The 22090-nt window shown below is 45.3% G+C and overlaps 1 protein-coding gene across 1 annotated transcript in view; it reads left to right on the top strand.

The window, feature by feature from the left end:
- Window positions 1-22090, top strand: part of FUBP3 (far upstream element binding protein 3) — a 280750-nt gene that overhangs the window by 103702 nt on the left and 154958 nt on the right. The window contains exon 9 of the mRNA XM_085613968.1: window positions 7235-7339. Within this exon, the coding sequence (XP_085470094.1) occupies window positions 7235-7339 (105 nt within the window). The remainder of the gene's footprint in view (window positions 1-7234; window positions 7340-22090) is intronic.

The raw sequence follows: 22090 nt of genomic DNA, 5'->3' as shown, positions 1-22090 counted from the left end.
TGAGGGGCCCGGGAGGGAATTCCTCGTGGTCCCAAAATACGATCCAGTCTGGTGGCCAGGATTTAAAACGTAGGTTTTCTGCTTTATCGCCACCAAGGGCATGTGTAGGACCCGTGACTTGTCTCCTCCCATCTTTAAGAGTACCGAGACACATTATCGCATACACACCCAAGGTGAATGGATATGTGCCCATTCCTAAAACTTTCCAGTGGCCCATTGGTGGCCATGGATTCTTTGCTAGGCATCCTCTAGAACAGTAATGGGCACAGTCCTCAATGTATGCATGTTATCATTCTGCCCACATGTCACGCACTGTTCAGCATCCGCTGTTATTAGTTTGTGTAATTGGCCATCAATAAAATTCCCTCACACTCGCTTTAGTGTTAATAAGCCCAAGGTGACCTTCAAGGGCCAGAGCAATGAAGTCCTTCTCAGAGCACTTGAAAGAAGACACAGCTCAACTCTCATTACACAGAACCCTGGCAATGAGGTGTGGTGGTGGACCACATGTCATTCACCTCTGCATCCCACCTTTGTTTACCTTAACCTGAAACAAAGCATGACCACTCTCCTTTCCTTTATCCACTAATTGCATGTTAAGTATATATCCATCACCAGGACAACTGCTCTCATGCTGGCCGCTGGCATTCACCACTGTTGCAATCTGAAAATTGGACTGTAGAAAGTAGTTTATTGCTAAAACACAGAATAGGATAATGTGTATTAGCAAAGATGAGCGTGTACTCTCAGTTGGACAGGCAGTCACATGGGTACCTCATGTCAGAAAAGACAAGAGTGCAGTGTTTTAGTAGCATTACACTTGGGGAGATAAGGTATATGGTATTACATCTGACTTTTAGCAGTGCCAGTTGAAGATGTGGATGGAGCTAATAAGGTGGGTGGGGCCAGAGAAAAGTAGGTGTGGCCTCTGACAAACATTTGAGCACCTGCACTTCATATTTTACAAATTAAGCACTACCTACACTAGAGATCATATAGGAAGGAACCTCTTCTGAACACCTGTAATATAGATTCCTGGAGGGAGCAAAGAGAATAGCCCCACCCAGGCGAGTGCCTGCACCAACTAAAGAGGAGCCCTTTTGAGCCTTTACACAGGGCCTCCCTAAAGATGCTCACTCTGAAAACATTCCTTTTTAAATGATATTTCTTCGTAGGGTGAGAACTGCCAGCACTTGCAATCTAAGAGCCATAATTGCAAATCCACAAGGACCGAATGGTCATGAGGACAGATCCACAATTCATACCCAAAGTCATTACACATTGCCACATAAATCAGTCAATCCAAATACCAAGCTTTTTCCAGGAGCCTAAATATCAAGCAGAAAGTGTTACACACAGAAGCAATAAGCACTCTCGTGTACTATATTGAAAAGTCAAAGAGTGGTAGGAAGACAGATATTTGTGTTTGCAGACAACATGGGTTACCCAGTGTCAAATGGGGGGGGGGGGGGGGGGGGAGAATCTGAAGATGGCAACAGGGAGGGAGGAGAGCATATGACGTCGGAAGAGGCTGGATAAGACACCAATGGTGGACTCGTCGATGCCCAAACTTAAACAAAGCAAGCATTTGCAATGCAATAGGTCTCGCATTTACGCGATTTGAGCTATTGACATTGCAAATAACAATGCCTTTTATTTTTGTTTTTAAAACATAAATAAAAGGCATTGTCATTTACAATGCCAATAGCTTAAACTCTCGTAAATGTGAGACCTATTGCATTGCAAATGCTTGTTCTGGCCAGTCACTCGAGAGCTTAAGAGCGTGATGAGGCTGAAAGTAGGTCACCTGAATACCGTGACCAGTCCCAAACAGGGAAGAACGTGGCCATGATTATTGAACATCTCTGAGAGATGTTTGTCTTCGGTTGAGAAAATATATTTGAATGCATTGTTCCTCATCACGTCCACAGACATGGAAAGCAGTGCACTTCGGTGCTAGGCTGGTGTTTGGGCTGCTTCGGGACTCCTTTCGACATTTCTAATGTTTTCCAGTGTTTTTATTATTTATTGTATACTCCATATGTTTGCAAAAATAAAAATTAAAAAACACAATACTGTACACTTGCCAAGGCCAAACCTCTTGGCTTTGCCACTTTTAGTTTAAAGTTGTCCTATCAGCACAGCTGCTACGCTGTTGCCTGCCATTTACAAGGTAAGAAAGGGTACCCACTAGTACTTCGGGGCGGGGGGCTGGGGTGGGGGTTCATAGGGCTGAAAGGTGAGGAGACTGGCAGTCCCGAGGAGGCCCTATATGAAGACGCGATGTTTACGGGATAGAAATGGAGGGTGAAGGGGGTATACCTGGAATAAAAGGTTGAGATTTAGGGAGATAGTGCCATGACAGAATAAACCCATTGGTACTGGGGGAGAAGTGTTAAATCCGGAGTGGCATCTGATGGAAGAGGGCCAAGAGCGGAGGAGAGCTACACCCTGTGGTGGAGGTCTGAAGACACCTGGCCTGAAAGAAGGAACAGTCTCTGGGAGATCCTAAAAAAAAGACTGTGAAGGAGTAATCAGTAGAAAGACTGCGAGGAGACCTGTACGGGGCAGCAGTGGAGTGTAAACAGGGGTCCCCTGCTAAGGGCAGGTAATCGGCGCTCTAAGAGGGGTCACTGCGGCTAGGAAGAGCCGTCTAGAGATTGGGAAAGTGCTGCAAGGTGACACCACGCCTTCCGTCCGTCAAGATCTGGGCTTTAGGTGGCGATTATTTTGTATTTTAGCTTTCCTGTGTTTTGTATTGGTCTATAAGTCCCCGCATGCTACGAATAAGCAGTTGACTAGGAATCAGATATTGGCTGAAGAAGTCCGACCTGACAAGATGTTGAGCAGTTTCGAATCTCGGCGTCTGCTCACCATCCTGTGATTCTGGGCAGATCACTTATTCTCCCTGTGCCTTCAAAAAACAAGCATTGAAAATACAATAGGTTTTACCTTTTATTAAGTTAAAGCCATTTGCTTTGCTATACAATACCATTAGCAAAGAAAATGGCTTTTGGCTTTAACTTAATTAAAGGCGATACCTATTGCATTTTCAATGCTTGTTTTTAGGGCCCTTTCCAACTGCCCAAACCATTGATCGGCCCTTTCCTGTAGCAATGGAAACGCTGCAGGGAGAGAGTGGTAAGGAGCATGGATTTGAAGAGGAAAACGATAAAGAAGCCATGTTTCACGGGATGGACAAACAAAAGATGAGGAAGGAAGACCACCGAATACTAAGCAAGTAACTAGAATGTCAACAAATGATATACAATGGGCTGACCCAAAACCCACTCTTAAGTATTGGTATTGTGCATAATAGGTCGTCGTTGGCGAGAGCTGAAAGAAATTATCCCAACCCTGAAACGAGAAAGCGTTGACAGTATGTTTAAAACACGAAGATCAACTGGTGCACGAAAGTCCCTGGTTTGAAAAGTGATCATATTAAGAATGTTCTTCTTAGCCTTGTAAGAACATGTGTTACTATTACCTAATTTAATATTTCTCAATTTATCAACCTCAAGAGGTTGAAAAGCTAAGTTGGGAGTACTGGGAATAGAAATTGTGACCGCGCCATCACAAGCAGATGTTGACTGCCGGTAGGGGGAGGAGTTAATATGCTGCTCCGGGCAGGTCCATGGGAAGGATTAGTGCTGGTGTTGCAGTAGGATGCTATGGGAGGGGTTCAGCAAGTCTCCCATGCATGGGAATTCACCCATACAATGCTGCAAGGATGGCTAGGATTGTGAGAGGAATTAAAATGCTGCAACATACCTAGCTTTCCTCCAGGCACACTGTAAAGAAAGGAGCTAGTGCAATTAAGGAGACGGTATTTGCCTGGATGGATAATTATGTCGGGGTCAATAGCAAATGAATGGCAGCTCAAAGAGCACCGGCCCACAAAGTTGCAGTTGTCTTGCTCGCTGCAAATAGGGGACACATCTTATTCAATAACAACGTTATTATCAAAGCACAATTCAGAATCTTGAATTGCAACAATTGGTAAATTGGGATCCAATTATGTAACAAAATGCTTAAATACTGATTTGTGAAAAACACTGTACTAGGTAAAATTTGTACTACTTGTGTATATACAAATAATGTAAACATAGACTCCCTTGCTTTTGCTTGATAGAAATTGTTGTTGATACAGTTCAGAAAATGCACTATTTCAAGATGGCTATTCACTTAGAACATTAAAACAGCTGATGACAGAGTGGCAACATTTCTCTGCCTTCAACAATATGAATGCGGCAAGATGAACTTGAATGTAGGGACTAAATGTCCTACATTCAGTGTCCCCAGTCCCAAAAAATCATTTCCTATAACATTAGTAATACATTCCCTCCTACCCTGCAAAACCCCTAAACGAACTACAAAAAAATGAAAGCATAATTTTCTTCTCCATTACTTTAATAAAAGAAAAGTAAATTTGGACTGTATGCCACAGGATAAAAAATACAATATCTCATACCACATGTTGCTCATTACAATAACACTGGTCGGGAATGACTTGGTAAGTTTTTTGTGTTTTTAATAGTTTTATATAGTGCGAACCTGACCCGAATTGGGTACATAGCATCAGTTGCGTTACATTAGGACACATTCATTTTTGTTAGGCACGGGCACATTAAGAGTTTTGCCCAGAATCTCAAGATGTTCAGCGTCATTGCCGAGACTCGAACCCAGTTCCCCAGATTCAAGGTCGAACAGCCCAAGCCGTTAGGCCAACTCCTCTCCCCAAATTAATAACTATTTTTAACAATACAGCACGCTATGGTACTCGCTGCCTCTTTATCATCCCAGTCGTTTCCTCTCCTCTTCTGTGAACTAGGGTGATGTGGAGCATAGCCCTTGATCCTTTCACCCACCCTCTCTCTCTCCGACAGCCTTGCTATAGGGAAGGAAAAACAAACCTCTTCACGGGTAGATATGCCTTCTTGAGTTCACCCTCAACTTGCAGGTACAGGGACATCTAGTATTTACAGCACTAAAAAAAAAAATGCCAAAACTGAAGTAATATGCGTTACAATTTACAATGTGCAGCGTCTCGCACTGCGTGTTATGGTAAACCCTCAGATTCGATGACAGCCAATACAGAAACGCACTGTCCAGTGCAGTGCATTACTCACCTTACCAGGATGCTGCCAGGACTTAATCTCTGTAGTTTTCTTAGTAGTTTCGGGCCAGGTCACTCACTGCCTGTAGTGTTACCTCAAGAGGATTAGCAGGACCAATACAGGGGCACTGTCGCCCCTACAGCAGAGAGAAGAAAGTCGTAACCCAGACTCACACAGAAAGTGGTCCCCTGACAAAACTGCTCTAATGATAACGGAAAGCCCCAGCTCTAAGCTGGTTGAGCACACTCGGACCACAAATGAATGAGCATGCTCGCAATAACACCGTTTTAGTACCACATACTGAGCATGGTAGAAATACTACCCGGAAGCTCACGCGCAGACACCGAACCAGAATACGAAGAGTTAAGCCAGCAGCATGGAAACAGAAGAAAGACAGCACAGGGGCTCTGGCACCGTGAGGTGTGCAGGTCAGTACATTTCCATGGAACAATGAAACGCATTAATAGAAAACTCTTTAAATCCAATGCCTGGTACATATTTAAGACAATTATCAAACGTAACAGTAAGCCGTACCGTTTTTTAAACCATAAGATTTTGAACATACTCGTTTTAAAGGGAAAACTTATTTAAAGTGCTGGGTAACTGCTTTTTTTTTTTTTTTAATATTGGGCATGTGTGGCATGCATCTTGCGTAACTGCTGCAACACAAATGGCAGCAAGAACCAATGTGGTAGTAAACACGTTCTTGGATGTTTAACTGTTGAAAACGGACTCAGATTTCAAACAAGCCTCAATCTCTTGTCTTTATGGGGCCATGTGTTTAAACACATGGCCCTATAAAGATAAGAAAGTGCTTCATGTCAGCTGTGAAGCAGGCCACCGAGTCCAGATCGCAAGCCAAAGGGAGGTAACCAAAACACCTAATTTCCAGTGGCAGTCCACCGTTTAACAAACTGTGACACCGGCCAATAGGAATGAGGGGCGGGGCGTAAAGCCCTCTACTGAAACTCCTCATAGACCATAAATCTCGCCAAGCAAGCTGCGCTTGTGTGCAGCTACGCTAGCCGAGACCTAGTGAACGTGTCCATGTGTGATGTAAGTGGTGCTCATGTAAAGCGCTCCAGTACCTTCGGGTCGCTTTTGCAAAAAGAAAAAAAAATTGCGCGTATGGCCGCTAACCTATTGTCCCAAGGCAACGTAGGGTAGTGGTGCTTTTGAGGAAATCCTATCACGTTGGTTCAATCAAAACTGCAAAAATGTGAAGTTGGACTCACTTCCAAAGCGCTCTCCTCTCCGTCTTTCTTTTCAAGAATAGACCACGTGCACAATGTAAACTCATCGGTCAAGCTAATGTACTTTTACAAACGCAGCGCACGTTGTTGTGTAACACGATGCCGCCAGCCTGCTTCCGGGTCCGACCTGTTCTCAGACTTGCACAGTCAGTCCGAGCCCTGCCTTCTGTTTCCGGTAGCCTGGAGTGAGTCACTTTTCAATTTTATTTAGTCAGGAAGTCAGCTTTGTCATTGAACGTGATGAAGTGAAATTCATTTCTGCCCTTTCGCTGTGCACAAGACAGGGAGGGAGGGAAAGTGAAAGCGCGCCATGCGTGCGTTGTTCTGAACGCGCCGTGAGCATGCACATCTGCTGTCCGGTTGCAAGCTGACATCTCCAGAGAAGAGACTGGGTGAGTTTGCACATCGGCTATCTGGGCAAGTGCACATCTCCTGTCCCCCTTCGGCAACCAAATAGACGACTATAGATCTCGCCAAGGCGCGCAGCGCATGCGCTGCGTCGCGTCGCTAGGCGAGACCTAAAAAGAGTACTAGGATACTGTAGAATTCTGGACCGAACCACTAGATGGCAGAATAATGCACAGCATGTGAATCCAGAAAATTCTATAAGCTGCAAAACTACTCTTGCAGGTAAACCATTTTGTTTTTGGGTCTCAGAACACTAGACTGCGATTAAGGCTGTGCAGACCTAAAATTGAAAGGGGTTGAAAAGAGAAACAGTAGAAGTATGTGCTTGCACTGTCTGCCTTGAAAGCCTAAACATTATTACAAATGTATTGAATCTTTTGCCATTGTAGTTCTTTAAACGTTTGTGTAGTCTTGTCACTTTTGAAGCATTTCAATCTTTTTCCCCTCCTCCCGCAGCAAGCAAGAGACCTAGTACTGGAAATTATCAGAGAAAAGGACCAGGCAGACTTCCGAGGTTTACGTACCGATTTTGCCTCCCGGGTACCTGGAAGCAGTATAGAGGTATGGAACTGTCCAAACCCGTAAAACGTTAAATTTTTGTTATTTTGCTTGCACACATTGTCTTTTCGGAAAAGACAAAACTGTTTTCCCGGACATTGTGGTACGTTTCTGTATTTTAAACTATGGTTAAAGACTTGTTTCTGTGGTTTACCTGTGCTTTGTCAGCCTCAGCCTATCAGTGGGAACCTAAGTTTGTAACTTTCTCTTAAGTTTAATTTTTTTATTCTGGGATCACCCCTCACAGATTCCATACTTTCCACTGTTCTGCACAGCATTTTGTGCGCAATATTTTTCTTTTTATTTCATATGTTCACCTGATGACCAGGTTTGATAACCAAGTAATCTTTTGCCCCAGTGGATGCTTTGTGGATGTTGCTGTAGCCTTTATGCATACATGGCTCTGTAGTTCTTTCCACATGCTGATCTTTCTTCGACTCTTTTTTTTTTTTTTTTCTTTTTTTTTCCTTCAAAGGTGCTCATTGTGTTTCCTTTCTGTCTTTGCCTTTTTCATTTCTTTGTTTTGTGTTTTTCTGACTTTAGCAAGGTCTCTGCTCATGTTGTACATTACTACAAACGAATGGGGTAACCCTCAGTACGTCAAAGGACCTGGGTACACCGTATTAAAGATAAGTGTGGTTCTGACGTCCCTTCTTTGAAGAACCAAGAGGGGCGGTGACTTTTGAAACTAATTGGCTAAGTCACTGAAAAAGGTTAACACATAATAGGTAAACATAAGAGACAAATACTCTTCACGACACACTAGAGAGAGACACAACTACTGTATTTAGGAGACAATCTCGTTTATATTCTTATTTTGAAAATAGCAAAGTAAATTAAATGTACAAATTTTAAAGGTATATCAATAGATGGTTGCTCTAAGAGGGAATGCAAAGGAAAAGTGCTCATGTGCAGGGTGAGTGTGAAGGGGGGGGGGAAAATCAAAGACAACCTTTTTTTTGGTTCTTCCAAGAAGGGACGCCAGGACCACCTTCTATCTTTACCATGTTGTACATCAGCTACCCTTCTCTATTACAGCATGCACTTTATTTTAGTCCCCTATGTCTGCTTAGTCTTTGTCTGTTCTCCAGTAATGTTACTTGTGCACTTTTCATCCTCTGGGAATCTAGCTAGGTTTTGCCTCCCATCTGTCACCTCTGTTCTGTTGCATTAGAAAACAAGGATTAACGGCGGACTCCAAATGCCGCACCTCCTTACTTTGTTCCCATAAGGTGTAGTTAGTAATATAGTTGTAGTTGGTGTGCACAAGACTGCTCCTGCATCCGCCGTTAAGGGATGCAAACTGCCAAGCAGATCGACAAAGTTTGAAGATAATCAGAGCGGTGCACTACCAGATTGTTATTTTATGTCACACCAAGTGGTCCGTTTTCTTTCAATAGACAAAGTCTTTATTATGATTATCCAACAGAAATGTAAGGACAGTCTCAGCCAACGCGTTTCGTTCAGAAATTGAACTTCGTCAGGGCATGCATGAGAATGGATGTTCACTCCACAGTAGGGCAATTGTCTGTATTGTTGTGAGTCAGTCTCGAGAGGAGCCAATATTGCTAACGTAGCGATTCCAAATTACCTTGTTTGACATAAATGCCTCCTTGATAAGGGCACCAAAATAGTCAGAGGTCCGTGCTTCCTCCTCAAACTGTCACGTCCCAGTCACGTGACAGTTTGAGGAGGAAGCACAGACCTCTGACTACTTCAGAATCATTTATGGTGCCCTTATCAAGGAGGCATTTATGTCAAACGAAGTAATTCGGAATCGCTACGTTAGCAATATTGGCTCCTCTCTAAACTGACTCACAACAATACAGACAATTGCCCTACTGTGGGGTGAACATCTGTTCTGTTGCATGTTTAGCTGTGCTCTTTGGCTCCTCACGACCCTCAGGAGGATTAGATTTTGCAGTTCAGATTGGGAACTTCATGTTCAGAGTTTACATTTTTAGGTTTGATCACTGATATGCTGTTGCCATTTGATCTCTCCTGGAAGGATTAGAACTTTCCTGTGCTGGCATGGCTGTTGGGGTGGGGGAGATCATCTTCTCTTAAATGAATTGTCACGTTAAATAATTTTGTAGCCCTCCGTGTGGTAGTATTACCCTGCTCTCTCCTGCATGTAAGCTGCACTCCTTGCATGTGTCGCTATCTGTCCAATCCAGTTAGTCTTTTCTTCTCTCAGGTAGGAAGCCAAACTCTGCTTCTCCTTGTTCATTCATATTTTATTGCAGTAGAATTCTGCCTTACGGTTGATGCAGAAAACAAAGCAGTGGGGGACACTGCACCGAGGAGGGTAGAGCAGGCAGCAGCGGTGGAGGTGTGAAGAAAGTGCACCAAGTCCTGCGTGTGGGTGAGACTGGGCAAGAACATCTGCCTACACCCCTACCGCAAGTGTGAGCCGGCCCAGGCTAGTCAAAGCTAGCAAAGGCAACACAATGAGATGATGGACGGAGCGCTGAAACTTTTCAGACACTCATCCCAATCACAGATCTAGGTTGAATCCATCATCGTTCTTTAGCTCACTTTGCCACCCCAGTTCAGACCCAGCCATACGCAAATCAGTCTTGACCCTGTCCCTCGTGGAAATAATCCAGCCTGAACTGCCAAGTCTTCCCTGGACCAGAAACAAGCAGCCTGGGACCGGTTTCTGGGTAAATCCCCTCATCAGCCAGGCAAGCTTGACTCCAGTGGCAAAGTGAGTAATGAACTCACGGCTGGGCATACCCTGCCAACTTGGGGCAAGCAAAGGAAACACAAGGAGATGATGAACGGAGCGCTGAAACTTTTCAGACCTTCCCCCCCCCCCCCACCCCACCCCAGTCACAGATCTGGGTTGAAGCCATCATCGTTCTTTAGCTCACTTTGCCACCCCAGTTCAGACCCAGCCATATGTGTAGTAAGCTGGCTCTGTATATGCTATACCAAAGTAAGGTGTAGTGTGCACAGAGAGGGTGTGGGGGGAGCAGGAGAGAGAGAGGCGGGGTGGATGGGCAGAGAGAAATAGAGGGACAGACCGAGAGAGAGAGAGAAAGGGGTGGAGAGAGAGGGATGGTGACGCAAGAAATGATAGCAAGGCAGGAGGAAATGGTATGAGAAACCGTGAGGAGTGACAGTAGAAAATGTAGAGAAAGGGATGAGGGACAGGGATTGAAACAAGATGGGGAAGGAGAGGGATAAGAGTGAGGCGTGAGTGAGCAGGAGCAAGTGATATGGAGTGTCCGGAACAAGGTGAATTATGGAGTGAACAAGAAGACGGGGAGTGTTGGAACAAGAGGGAGTTGAGACAGAGTTTGGAGAACCAGGCACAATGGAGTAAGATACAATAGGCAGGAAGCAAATAAAAAGTTGAGGTTAGTAAAAGATTCATGGCAGTCATTTGAGCATAATGAAACAAACAATGCATCGAAAAGAAACAGTCAATTTGCTGCCCTTCTCTCCTCTTTGTACTTTGAAGCCCCTGTATATGTTTGCAATACCAAAACACGCAGACATTTGTTCAGTCGACCAGGAACCCTCAGCCATCATTGTCTAGTTTTGTTCCCTGTAACCTTTTCCACTCCCTCCCTAACACTTCTGCTGTGGGCTTCACTGGATAGTATAAAATAAAAGGCAGGTAGCAGCTGAGACATGTCTCTGCTCCTCACCAACAGGAGACTATCCGTGTACTCCAACCCTCCCCGGACCCTCCTTACCTAGCGCTCTCCTTCAGTTCACGGTCATCCTTCCGCCAGGTCACTGTGGGCTGGGGGGGAGCCCTCCGCCCTGCAGGGGAGCTCAGCATTCTGGTTCACAGGCAGCCTCAGGCTAGAGGGCCTCAGCTGGATAAGGAGGGCCACTGGAAGGGATGAGAAGTAGACACTGGTGAGGGCAAGCCAGCCGTGTAATCTTGTGCGCAATTCTGTTGACCATATGGACCTACAGTTACACACCGGTACCTGCATATATGTGTACCTATCTGTGCAAACTTGTGCAGGTGTGTATGTGAACACCTGTCCAGAGGCCCATGCCATGCACGCTGTCAGACTCCATGAACATATAACAGTAAATCAGGTCACAGAACAGATATGTAATCACATTACAAATGCCTCATTACATTGGCCTTGGAACTGTACCGCTCTGACTCTATTCCTACCAATCTGGGTGTTGGCACCAAGCTGCACGGCCATCTTTGATGCCTCTGTGAAGTTTTATCATTGCACAAGTTGTTTATGACCCTCACTAGGTGGGTGAGGTATTAGCCACGTGTGGTAAATACCTTCTATTCTGAGTTTTTTAGAAAAGGAAAATGGAGTATAGCATGCAGAATCTGTTTTTAACACACCAAATACTGCATGTATTGCCTTTTTTCCAGGGCCTTTTCACCCCAATACATTATTGTAGCTTTGACCTGCCAGGATTTGTCAGAAGAAAATGACTTGGTGAGTTAATTATCTCACAACTCTTAGTTCCGATTCCTGTGTAAGACGCGCTTGCAGAGCAGCTGGATTTCAGCCCTTAACGCACAACGATTGCCTGTATGGTCAGGGTACTTCACAGAATCTAAGGGGCTAGAAGAAAAGAGCATTCACTTTCACCTTGTTAAGGGGGTAGAGGGGAGATCTGGGGTCCCTGAAAATGAGGTTTGATGAAGCTGATGGATGCAGGAAGGAAGGAGCACCCCTCCACCTTCAGATCGCAGGACTGCAGCAGTCAAAGGTGAATAAAAGGTGAATAGAAGAGGGAGGGATGGAGTTCACGGGGAGAAAATACCCCTCACCAATAGAGACTGGGCAGACATGGATAAACCTATTCACTCTATCCTGAATGGGCAATCGCAGAGTGTAAGAAGCTGGCTCTGTCTATACAGTACCAAAGTAAGGTATGGTGGGCACAGAATCCAGTGGAACCCCAAAGGTAGGCAGAGGTAAAAGTAGATTATACCTTACTCTCTATTTGTGGTAGTGTGGGCGAGCAGTAAGGCTTTGTCAGAGGGTAGTGTTGAGCATATATTGTACACACTCAGACAAGAAATGTCACACACTCAAAGACTGAACGCAGACCAATTTGTTTGTATAAAAATATTTAGTTTTATTTTTAGAACCAGGCCTGGTGCAGGTAAGTAAAATGATACTTAGCAGGTATATTCCATTGAAATGCAGTCGGATGCAATTGGTTTGTTTACCAGTATGTCAACAGTTAAAATTAGTTACTTTTGAGATTACAATGTACATTACTTTTCAGACTACTTTTTAAGTTACTTTTTCTACTCTGTGTGATATGCCTAGATATCCGACTGGGACGTTTCCTAGAGAAATGGTAAGTAATTCAGTTTTTGTACATTTTCAGTTTTTCAAGATTTCATACAAACCAACTCCACAAGAAAAGCAGTCACATGTGGAAGCAAAGCTCCTGGTGTTCTTCGTGCAGAGGCTGCAGGTGACATCGGGGATTCCTGCAGGGGGCAGCCCACAGTGGATTTGGACTCTGGATCGCTGGGGGACCTCGCTGGGACCGGTGGGGCCACTCGGTCTCCGGCCGTAGGCGTCTGGTGGTGGTTCTCTTGTAGGGGATTTCCGTGATTGTCATAATCATGTGAATAGTCCCACCCATGTGCGTGGACCCCCGGAGCACTTCATTAGATATATCTTCTTAAGTTGTCATCTTCTGCCTTTCTTCAGGAAGGCATGTTTAGACACTTAAGAGATAAAGACAATAATGCAGCCTAACCAACTAGGCTACACTGGCCATTACTTCATCTTGAAGTGGAAAAAGCTAGCCAGATTAACTTTTAAATTTAGCAATTTGCTGAGTTTTACACATTAAAAACTCTCCTTCACAAAGCACCTTTTTTCATGATGGAGATGAAAAGAAATGGATAGAGAAGCCCCCATAGGCTGCCATTATGTGTCTGCAAATGGGTACCGTGCCTTCAAGAGTCTCCAGAGACCCCCCCCCCCCCGGTGTCCCATGAGTCACAGCCAGAGGCAGTTACTTTCAGTTCTTTTTTCCGGCTCCTGCTAGCAGGACCCTGGAGCATTGAGCTCTACCTTTTTTTGGTATTTTATTCAATATTAGTGATTATATCTGGATTTTACCTTCTGCTGTATTTTTTTGGCATCATTTCTGCAGTTTTCTTGTCGAAATGCCATCTGTTTGGCAAGTGCCCTGACTGTGGTAGGAAGAAGGCCAAGTCTGATGCTCACAGTCTGCATCCTGTGTTTGCCTGTGTCTCATGTGCCTGCCACCTATTCTATCTGCAAGACCTTTTCCAGGCACACCCTGCGTGACAGGGAGAAGATTCGGCTCCAAAGGTTGGAGCAGAGAAGACAGAGGCAGCTTACTCCAGTATTGGAACTTTCATAGATTCCCATAGCTTGTATCATTCCCCGTCGTCGGAATGGGAGTCTCGGTAAATAGAAAATAACATAGCAGTAGGTACAAAAGAGAAGAAAAGGCCTAGGCCTCATCTCATTTTGTAGCCTATCCACCTCTTTTTATAAAAGAGACCAAAATAATGCAACAACCAATCAGATTAGCCTCACCCCATAGAACCTTCCTGAGAGAACCTCAGAGCCTCAGATTTTCGTAGCCGTTGTGTAACAGTATAACAAAACATGCTGAAGGCTGAGCTTTCCCTGGGGAGGAGGGCGGTCGCATGGGAATCTATGAAAGTTACCAATACTGGAGAACCAAAGTTACAGGTAAGTAACTTGTTTTCTTACTCCAGTTTTGGAACTTTCATAGATTCCCATAGCTTGTATCAGAGTAGCTAGCAATCAGAAGCCCATTTTCCTCTTTGTTGTCTCTCTCTCCCCTCCTTTTTTTTCTTTTTTTAAATTTAAAAACGCATCAAGCAAAACAACATTAAAAAACGTGCGATAACAATAGGAATGAAAAGTAAATACTCCTATTAATCCAAAAACCAAATATGCCAATAACAAGAAAGAAAGGAAGGAAGTAAGGAAAGCTCACCACTCAATGGAAGAGGTTTGTCAGGACTGCCTGGCCTGCAGCCGTGTCTTCCTGTGTCGATGCCTCCAGGCAGTAATGTTTTGTGAAGGTGTGCGTGCTGCTCCAAGTTGCAGCCCTGCAGATATCTTTGATCTGGACCCCAGCAAAGAGGGACGTAGAAGAAGCCATGGACCTTGTAGAATATGCTCGGAGTCTACCCTCCAGGGGTTTGCCTGCTGCTGAATGACAAAAACATATAGCACTGGCTACCCACCGAGCAATCCCCTGCTTGGACAGGGGCAAACCCTTGCGGGGAGTGCTAAACGAAACAAACAGTTGAGAAGATTTTCGGAATTCTTTAGTACGGTCCAGATAGAACTTCAAACATCTCTGCACATCCAGAGAGTGGAGTGCTCTTTCTGCCGGCGTAGAGGGCTGAGGAAAGAAAGCCTTAAGAAACACCGGCTCATTTAAATGAAAGTCCGAAGGCACCTTGGGTATGAACCTTGGGTTAGTCCTTAAGATCACTGTATTTTTTTTGAATTGTAGGAAGGGTTCCTGAAACCATGTGGCAGAAAATAACTCTGGACAATTGGGTGCTGAATATTGTTCGCAGTGGCTACTTGATACATTTTACATGTCCTCCTCCATCGATCCCTCAACTCGATCACGCTAGTTGCAAACGGAGGCCAACACCCTCTTACAGAAAAGGACTATAGAACCGGTTCCTCTGGCACAGAAAGGAACAGGACTGCATTCTCGGTTCTTTCTAGTTCGCAAGAAAGACCAGAACGAGTTCAGACCCATCCTCGACTTGCGACTGGCCAACAAATGGGTTCACAGAGAAGTTTTGCATGTTGTCCTTGCATCAAATCTGCCCTCAACTTCATCAGGTAGACTGACTATGCGCAATAGGTCTGCAAGAAGCCTATTTTCACATGCCCATAGCAAGAAAACATCGCAAGTTCCTGTGTTTCACCGTGGACAACAACAATTATCAGTACTATATGCTGCCTTTCGGCCTAAAGTCAGCGCCTCTGACATTTTCCAATTGCTTGGCCGTGGTAGCTGCGCATCTGAGAAGGAACAAGTTGGCAGGCTGGCACATCCCCGTTCTTATTTGGGGTTTCCGGCCAGGCTTCCTGCCAGAGTGGGGGCAGCAAGTGGCCTGGGGAAGCTCAGAGGTGGCATGCCTTTGAAGCTTCCCCCTGTCCATCCTGGACGTGCATTGTTGCAGGCCCGGGGGGGGGGGGGGGGGGTTCTCCTACCCAGGGGTCCAGCAACATGTCTGCTGAGTGGCAGCCTAGGCAGCCGACCAGACGTGGATTGTAGGTGAGGTTTCAGGGGCATCTCTAAGATGCCCTCTGTGGTGCTTGGTACATTAAATCCCACACTGGCATCAGTGCGGGTTTAATGTGCTGAGAAGTTTGATACCAAACTTCTCAGTCTTCAGTGTTGCCATTATGGTGCTGTGGAGTTCGTGTTTGACGAGCTCTCAGCGCCATGTACTCTTAAATGGCAGCACTGCACTTACAGTGCCCAGGAATGGACCTGGGTACTGTAGGGGCACAGGGCTCATGCTCCTGTGCCCACACCACTGGCATAGGGCACCCAGCTAGAGGGGTGGCTGATGTATGCCAGGGCAGTGTAGGTGTTGGGCATGGCACACAGGGATGTGTGCCATGTCGACTTTGTTTTGTCTTGTACCCAGACACTCAGCCTGCAAGGGCAGTGTGTGTGTGTTAGGGTACAGGGCCTCGAAGGGTGGCACAGTGAGTGCTGCAGCCCTTAGAGGCCTTCCCTGGTCACAAGGCCCTGGGTACCTATGGTTTCATTTATCAGGGGCTGACATGTGGCCAGGGTTTGCCAATTTGGGTTTGAGGTTTTTAGGGAAGGAACATAGGCAGTGTGTTGTGGGCATGGCACACAGGGATGCGTGCCATGTCGACTCTGTTTTGTTCTGCACCCAGACACTCAGCCTGCAAGGGAAGTGTGTGTGTGTATCAGGGTACAGGGCCTCTAAGGGTGGCACAATAAGTGCTGCAGCCCTTAGGGGTTTTCTCTGGTCACAAGGCCCTGGGTACCTAGTGTACCATTTACCAGGGGCTGACATGTGGCCAGAGATTCCAATTGGGTTTAGGTTTCAACAGTTTTAGGGAAGGAACATAGGCCCTGGGTACCTGATTGGCAGAAGTCCAGGGCACACTCAGTCAAAGTACATTCAGCAATTCAGCAAAAAGTGGGGGCATACCATGCAAGGAAAATGGCACTTTCTCACACCAGCACTATCATATTATAGGATAATTGACAAATATTCTTGTCCGCAACATGTCTGAAATCAGCACATATGGTAAATGGATATGCATTGTTCCAATGAGAAATCTTATTAGAGTTTTTTCATTGATCTTCGGTTAGTTGCCCTATCTGTTACATTGAATAATGACTGTAACTGATGTAGGTTATCATTGGATATCATACACTGAGCAGCATCATTTGGTAACATATTTGTTTATATGTAGCCCAACATGTTTTAAACCCTCTTGGGTTTTATTCTGTCTGCGTTTATTTGGACAGTTGCTTCCATGGTTTTTAGATCTGATTTTATCTCAAATTTTAAAGAAATCATTATACAGTTCTATGTTGCTTTTAATACTTTTTAGACATGACCTAATGTTTACTTTAGTATTAGAAAGATCAGTTTAATATGGCTGGCAATGACTTTGTTTAAAACATTAATGTTTGAACATTAAGATTTTTTGCATGTCCATACATTGGTGCCATCAACCAATCGCGCTGTATTTTATTTGCACTTAGCACTTTAAAGTTGGTACACTCCTCCCAAGGTGCAATGTGATCAAGGCCTCTGGGAGACTGAAACGCGTTGTGGCGGACATGCAAAGCAACTAAATAAACTCACCCTCACTTCTAACTGGGTCTGTGCTTGTCTGATTCCTGCAAGCTGGGACTGTTGGGTTTCGTATGGTGAAGTTCTTGTGTGTGTGTGTGTGTGTGTGTGTGTGTGTGTGTGTGTGTGTATATGTATATGTGTGTGTATATATATTGACAAAGGCCTCTTGAGGCCGAAACGCGACTCTCCTTGTGCTCGGGATCGAGGGCGACATCAACTAATAGAGATGCCGTATCCTAAGCCACTTCGTGTCCTGTCTTCCTTCCATGGTGGCACTGTGGGAGGTGGATTGTTTGTTTTATTATATATATATATATATATATATATATATATATATATATATATATATATATATATATATATATATATATATATATATATATATATATATATATATATATATATATCGTGTTTTCTTTTCCCAATAACTTTGGCGCCAGTTGACGAATCTTGTCAATTTTCAAAACTTGTGGCACGCTCCGGTCAGCTCCTATCCTGAAAGTTTCGGGGTGATTCGCCAAGCGGGGGCCGAGAAAAAGGGGGGTCCCAAAACGTATTTTCTCCATGTTATTTTTCATAGGAAACTTTAGACACGGCTACAGGCCAAACTGCTGAATGGAATTACACCAAATTTGGCAAAATGTAGCCCTTGGTTCAGAAAGAGCACTTTTTAGGGCTCGCCCCTCGTGATGCACAGTGCAGCAGAGCCGTTATGTAGGGGGTTTAGAAACGGACCCTGGAATCGCGCACACACTCGTGCATGTGCTTTTTCCTTTTGGGTTCTGCTATTGGGCTTTGCACGTTTTTTTTTTTTAACAGACCACGCAATAGGCCAGAGGCGGGCGCATTGCTCCGCCCTTGGCCTATTGGTGTCTGTTACGCGCACCAAAGTCTGTTTTCAATACCCAGACACAGGTGTGATAATTGAAGACCTATGGCTCGCAGTGGCGCGCGCGCACCACACACGGGCGTGTTTTTTTTTTTTTTTTTTTTTTTTTTTTTTTACGTAGCTCTGTCACTTGTTATTTAATAGACCTCTAATCTTTCCCATGCAAAAAAGGTATTAACTCTCCATACTCCAACTTTAACTGAGGCTTCCCCAGCTCTCGAGAGCCACTTATTTTCTTAACATGCCTGGCTTTGCCCATGTTCTCTGACCTTATTTTGGTGACTGGATTGGCTCTAGGACTTTCCCAAGGCAACACTTCTCATGTTTCACACTAGCCGGCCCACTACCTCGCAGCACACCCTGCTTTTATTTTAACTTTTACTAAGTGGTCCGCTTTAATTATAGCGGCCGCGTTGTTTTAATATATTTATTTTAGCAGCAAGGTCCGCGTTTAGTGGCCACGCTTATTCATAGAGGCCGCAACCCCTTTCTTTACACAAACCGCGTCTAAAAGGGGCGTGGCCTCTATGAATGTGAAAGCGCTGCATGGGCGGTAGTAAACCAACAAATATTTACAATGCAGTAAGTCTTGCTTTTGCGAGAGTTTAAGCTATTGCATTGCAAATATGTCTTGTCAGCTGTTGCGGCTTTGAACAACTTTCGACGCAGATGATGCCTTTCTACTGCTAACAGTGGTAAACACCAAAGTAATTGACGAAGGTGTCCTCGTATACCACAGAATGCGGTACTTGTAAGAGATAGTCCAACTGCCTAGAGCATGTCCGAGGACCTCGACTCAAATCACTTTTCTGTAGCAGTGCAGGGAAAAGACGGCGAAGTCTGGCCTAGAAGGTTCACCAGTATGTCTAATACTCCAACTTGGGTAGCTTTCCTGTGATGCATACTGTGATCCTGGGCATCCTTCCCTTAGCCACGCCCCTTATGCAAAAGGCACAGTGTGCAATGCAAGGGGCACAGGGATTGGTTGCGGAGTGCACTGTGTGTGGTGGAAGAATGCAGGATCACACTGCAACAGCCACTGTGATTGGTAAGAGATGCAGTGTGCACTGGCGATCCAGAGATGTGTGCTTTGCACCGTCAGTGGCCAGGACTGCAGTGGACACTGCAAGAGCCAGAGGGACGTGGTGTGCTTTGTGACAGCCAGAGGTACACTGCGTTTCCCGCTAGTGATGGAGAGATGCATAATGCACTGCAGGAGCCAGTGGAACTGGTGGCAGTGGTGTGGGATACAGTGGGGACCGTAAAAGTAAGAGTGAAGTGGTTTCCGCTGCCACTAGTAGAGAGATGCAGTGGCCTCTGCAAGAGCGAAAGGTATGTGATGAGTGCTGTAAATGGCAGAGAGATGCAATGTGCACTGCAGGAGGCAGTGGTATGGTAAGTTTTCTGTGAGAAGTAGAGCGCTGCAATGGTCACTGCAAGAGCCAAAAGGATGTGGAGTGGTCTGTGAAAGCCAAAGGTATGCGAAGTGCCCCTGCTTGGGGTGGAGTGATGCAAAGTGCACTGCAAGAGCCAGAGGGATGTGCAGTGCACTGAAAGTGGTAGAGGGATGCAGTGTGCACTGCCATGAGTGCAGCGTCTTGCGTATGCTGGGACCAGTGGTGCTGGCGTCGCTGTCTGGAAAGCAATTGTGGGGGTGGGTAGGCTTTGTGTAGCTGCATCCTGTTATTCTCATAAATATTTTCTTTCTCCTCGGCTGACCCCCTCAAGTCGCCCGACGCTGAATCATTTTGGTAAGTTTCCCCTTACCTCTCCCACTCTTACCCAGTGGTACGGGCGTACAGCTTGCGTTTGAAGGTTAGCTACTCATCCGGATCAGTGGACGCTTAGGCGAAGAGTCCACTCAGTCCCCCTAGTGCTCCTTGGCTGGACTGGCCCTTCCGTCACTCTGCATGTTTCCTGGTGGGCAGCAAGCTAGTGGTAGTCTTGAAGCAGTTTTACAGCCTTCACCTAGCCATTCCCCCATTTCCCCGGTCACTTTGCGGACTCCTGCAGCTGTTGGCAGGCAGACACATCTGCAGGGAGCGGCTAAACCTGTTTTGGGTTTCCCCCCCCCCCCCCCCCCCCCCCCCCCCCCCCACACACACACAGGCAGTCTTTTGAGTTTTTCGAGAAGCACATCTCATCCCTGCTTTGCCCATTTGAACAATAACTTCTCTGATGGGACAGTCACTAGAGAAGTGGGGCAGAATTGCAGCTGTCTGAGCCCTGCACTTTAGGAGCTGCATCCACTGGAATCGTGCCACTTTGAGAACCTCTTTGTACCACTCTGTTTATTTTCAAAGTTACCTTTTCATTTTTATTGTTGCCTGAGAACCTCTGGACACACAAGCACTTGTTCTTTGCAACATGCATCTTAATCCTCTGCACTACTTTAGCATGAGTGGAAACAGCCACTGGATAAAACTCTGATCTCACTCCAGCAGGAACAATAATTGCCAAAATTACCTGTACATTTAGTCCCGTCCCCTGCACCTAGTCTCTCAAACTAAAATTTGTTTGTTCAGCTCGCCCGGTAGGCACTCTTTAAGAACTAAACCCAGGGACCTTCAGAGCAGGCATCATCCAAGGAAATAGGCAACATGCACAGCACTCCTTCCTAGCAACGTGTCAGTCACCGAAGGTTTACACTTTAGTATTTACAACATCCTTTTAACATGCCTATAGGGGCAGTACACTATTCCCCCTCATCCCTGCCATTCGTGTTACTCTCCAGTTGCCATGTATTTGCAATGCAATAGGTCTTGCATTGGTGAAAGTATGAGCTATAGGCACTGCAAATGATAATGTTTTAGATTAAAAAAAAAAAAATTCAAAGAAACACAGTAGTAGCATAAGTAATGTGATTTTTATTTTATTACATAAGCTACTGCTGGTTTATTGCTTGCAGTGCCTTTTACTTTGCCCCGCGTACTGTCGTCCTACCTATACTCTTATTCTTAAATCACCTTTCTCTCCACTCTCGCCCACACTGTCCTGACACTTTTAGCTCGCTATACGTATCTCTCTCCCACGCACTAAATCCTACCACGTAATGTTCTTGTCTCACCATGCTTTTCATCTGCCCCGCACTCTAATATGCTTACAAAAATGTGCATACCTAATACATTATTCACATTTACTGCAACCTACTTTTTCTACAAATATTATCTCATATCTAAGATTTAGAACATCTGGACATTATACATGAATAGCTTTAATTATAATTGCACATCCATAACAAAAACAAATAACATTATCATTTTCAAAGCCAACAGCTCAAACTTAAATAATGCGAGACCTATTGCATTGTAAATGCTTGTTGTTAAATGGTGTAAATCCGCTCAGTAGTTCCTGAGAAAAAAAAAAGTCGGGAAATGAATGTTCGAGGCATATGAGCTGCAGATTACACACTGTGCATAGATCGCCATCTGGTGTTGGGCCCGGATGTTTGCAGTTGTTTTTCCTCTTGGAAAGTCTTTGGAAGTCACGAGGTATGTGACTCCTCCTTTGGATCGTATTGCGCATGGGCTTCGGCTCCATCCTCAGATGGTTTTTTTCCGCCATTGGTCTTGGATATGATCTTCGTGCTCCAGTTTCGAACAGTTTCCAGTTCTTCTATCGACGCGCAATCCTTTCCCCCTTTCGCGGTTTTGTTTTCGATCGCGATCTCCACACTCAACGCGGCTCTCATCGATCCAAATCTTCGATTCCGGTCGTCAACGAGGGCCTTCGGGCCTACCCAGGCTCCAGTCCTGGCTGATGGAAAGGACTCTTTCAAAAAGTGTCCTCAATGTGGGTCCAAATCTCCCCACACCGATCTCCATGAGGTATGCAACCTCTGCCTCTCCCCTGAACACGAGGCTCGAGACTGTCCGGCATGCAAGTCCTTCCGATCCAAGAAAACCATTCGAGACCGAAGGGCGAGATGAACCATGGCACACTCGTCGACAGTGATCCCAGACGACATCTTCGGAGAAGGCGTCGACGCTCCAGAATGACAGCGCACCGAGGA

This window comes from Triturus cristatus, chromosome 1_2 (genome assembly GCF_964204655.1).
Source record: "Triturus cristatus chromosome 1_2, aTriCri1.1, whole genome shotgun sequence".
In the NCBI taxonomy this organism is placed as follows: Eukaryota; Metazoa; Chordata; class Amphibia; order Caudata; family Salamandridae; genus Triturus; species Triturus cristatus.
The sequence above is the reverse complement of the archived record's forward strand: the minus strand, read 5'-3'. Positions and strand labels throughout refer to the sequence as shown.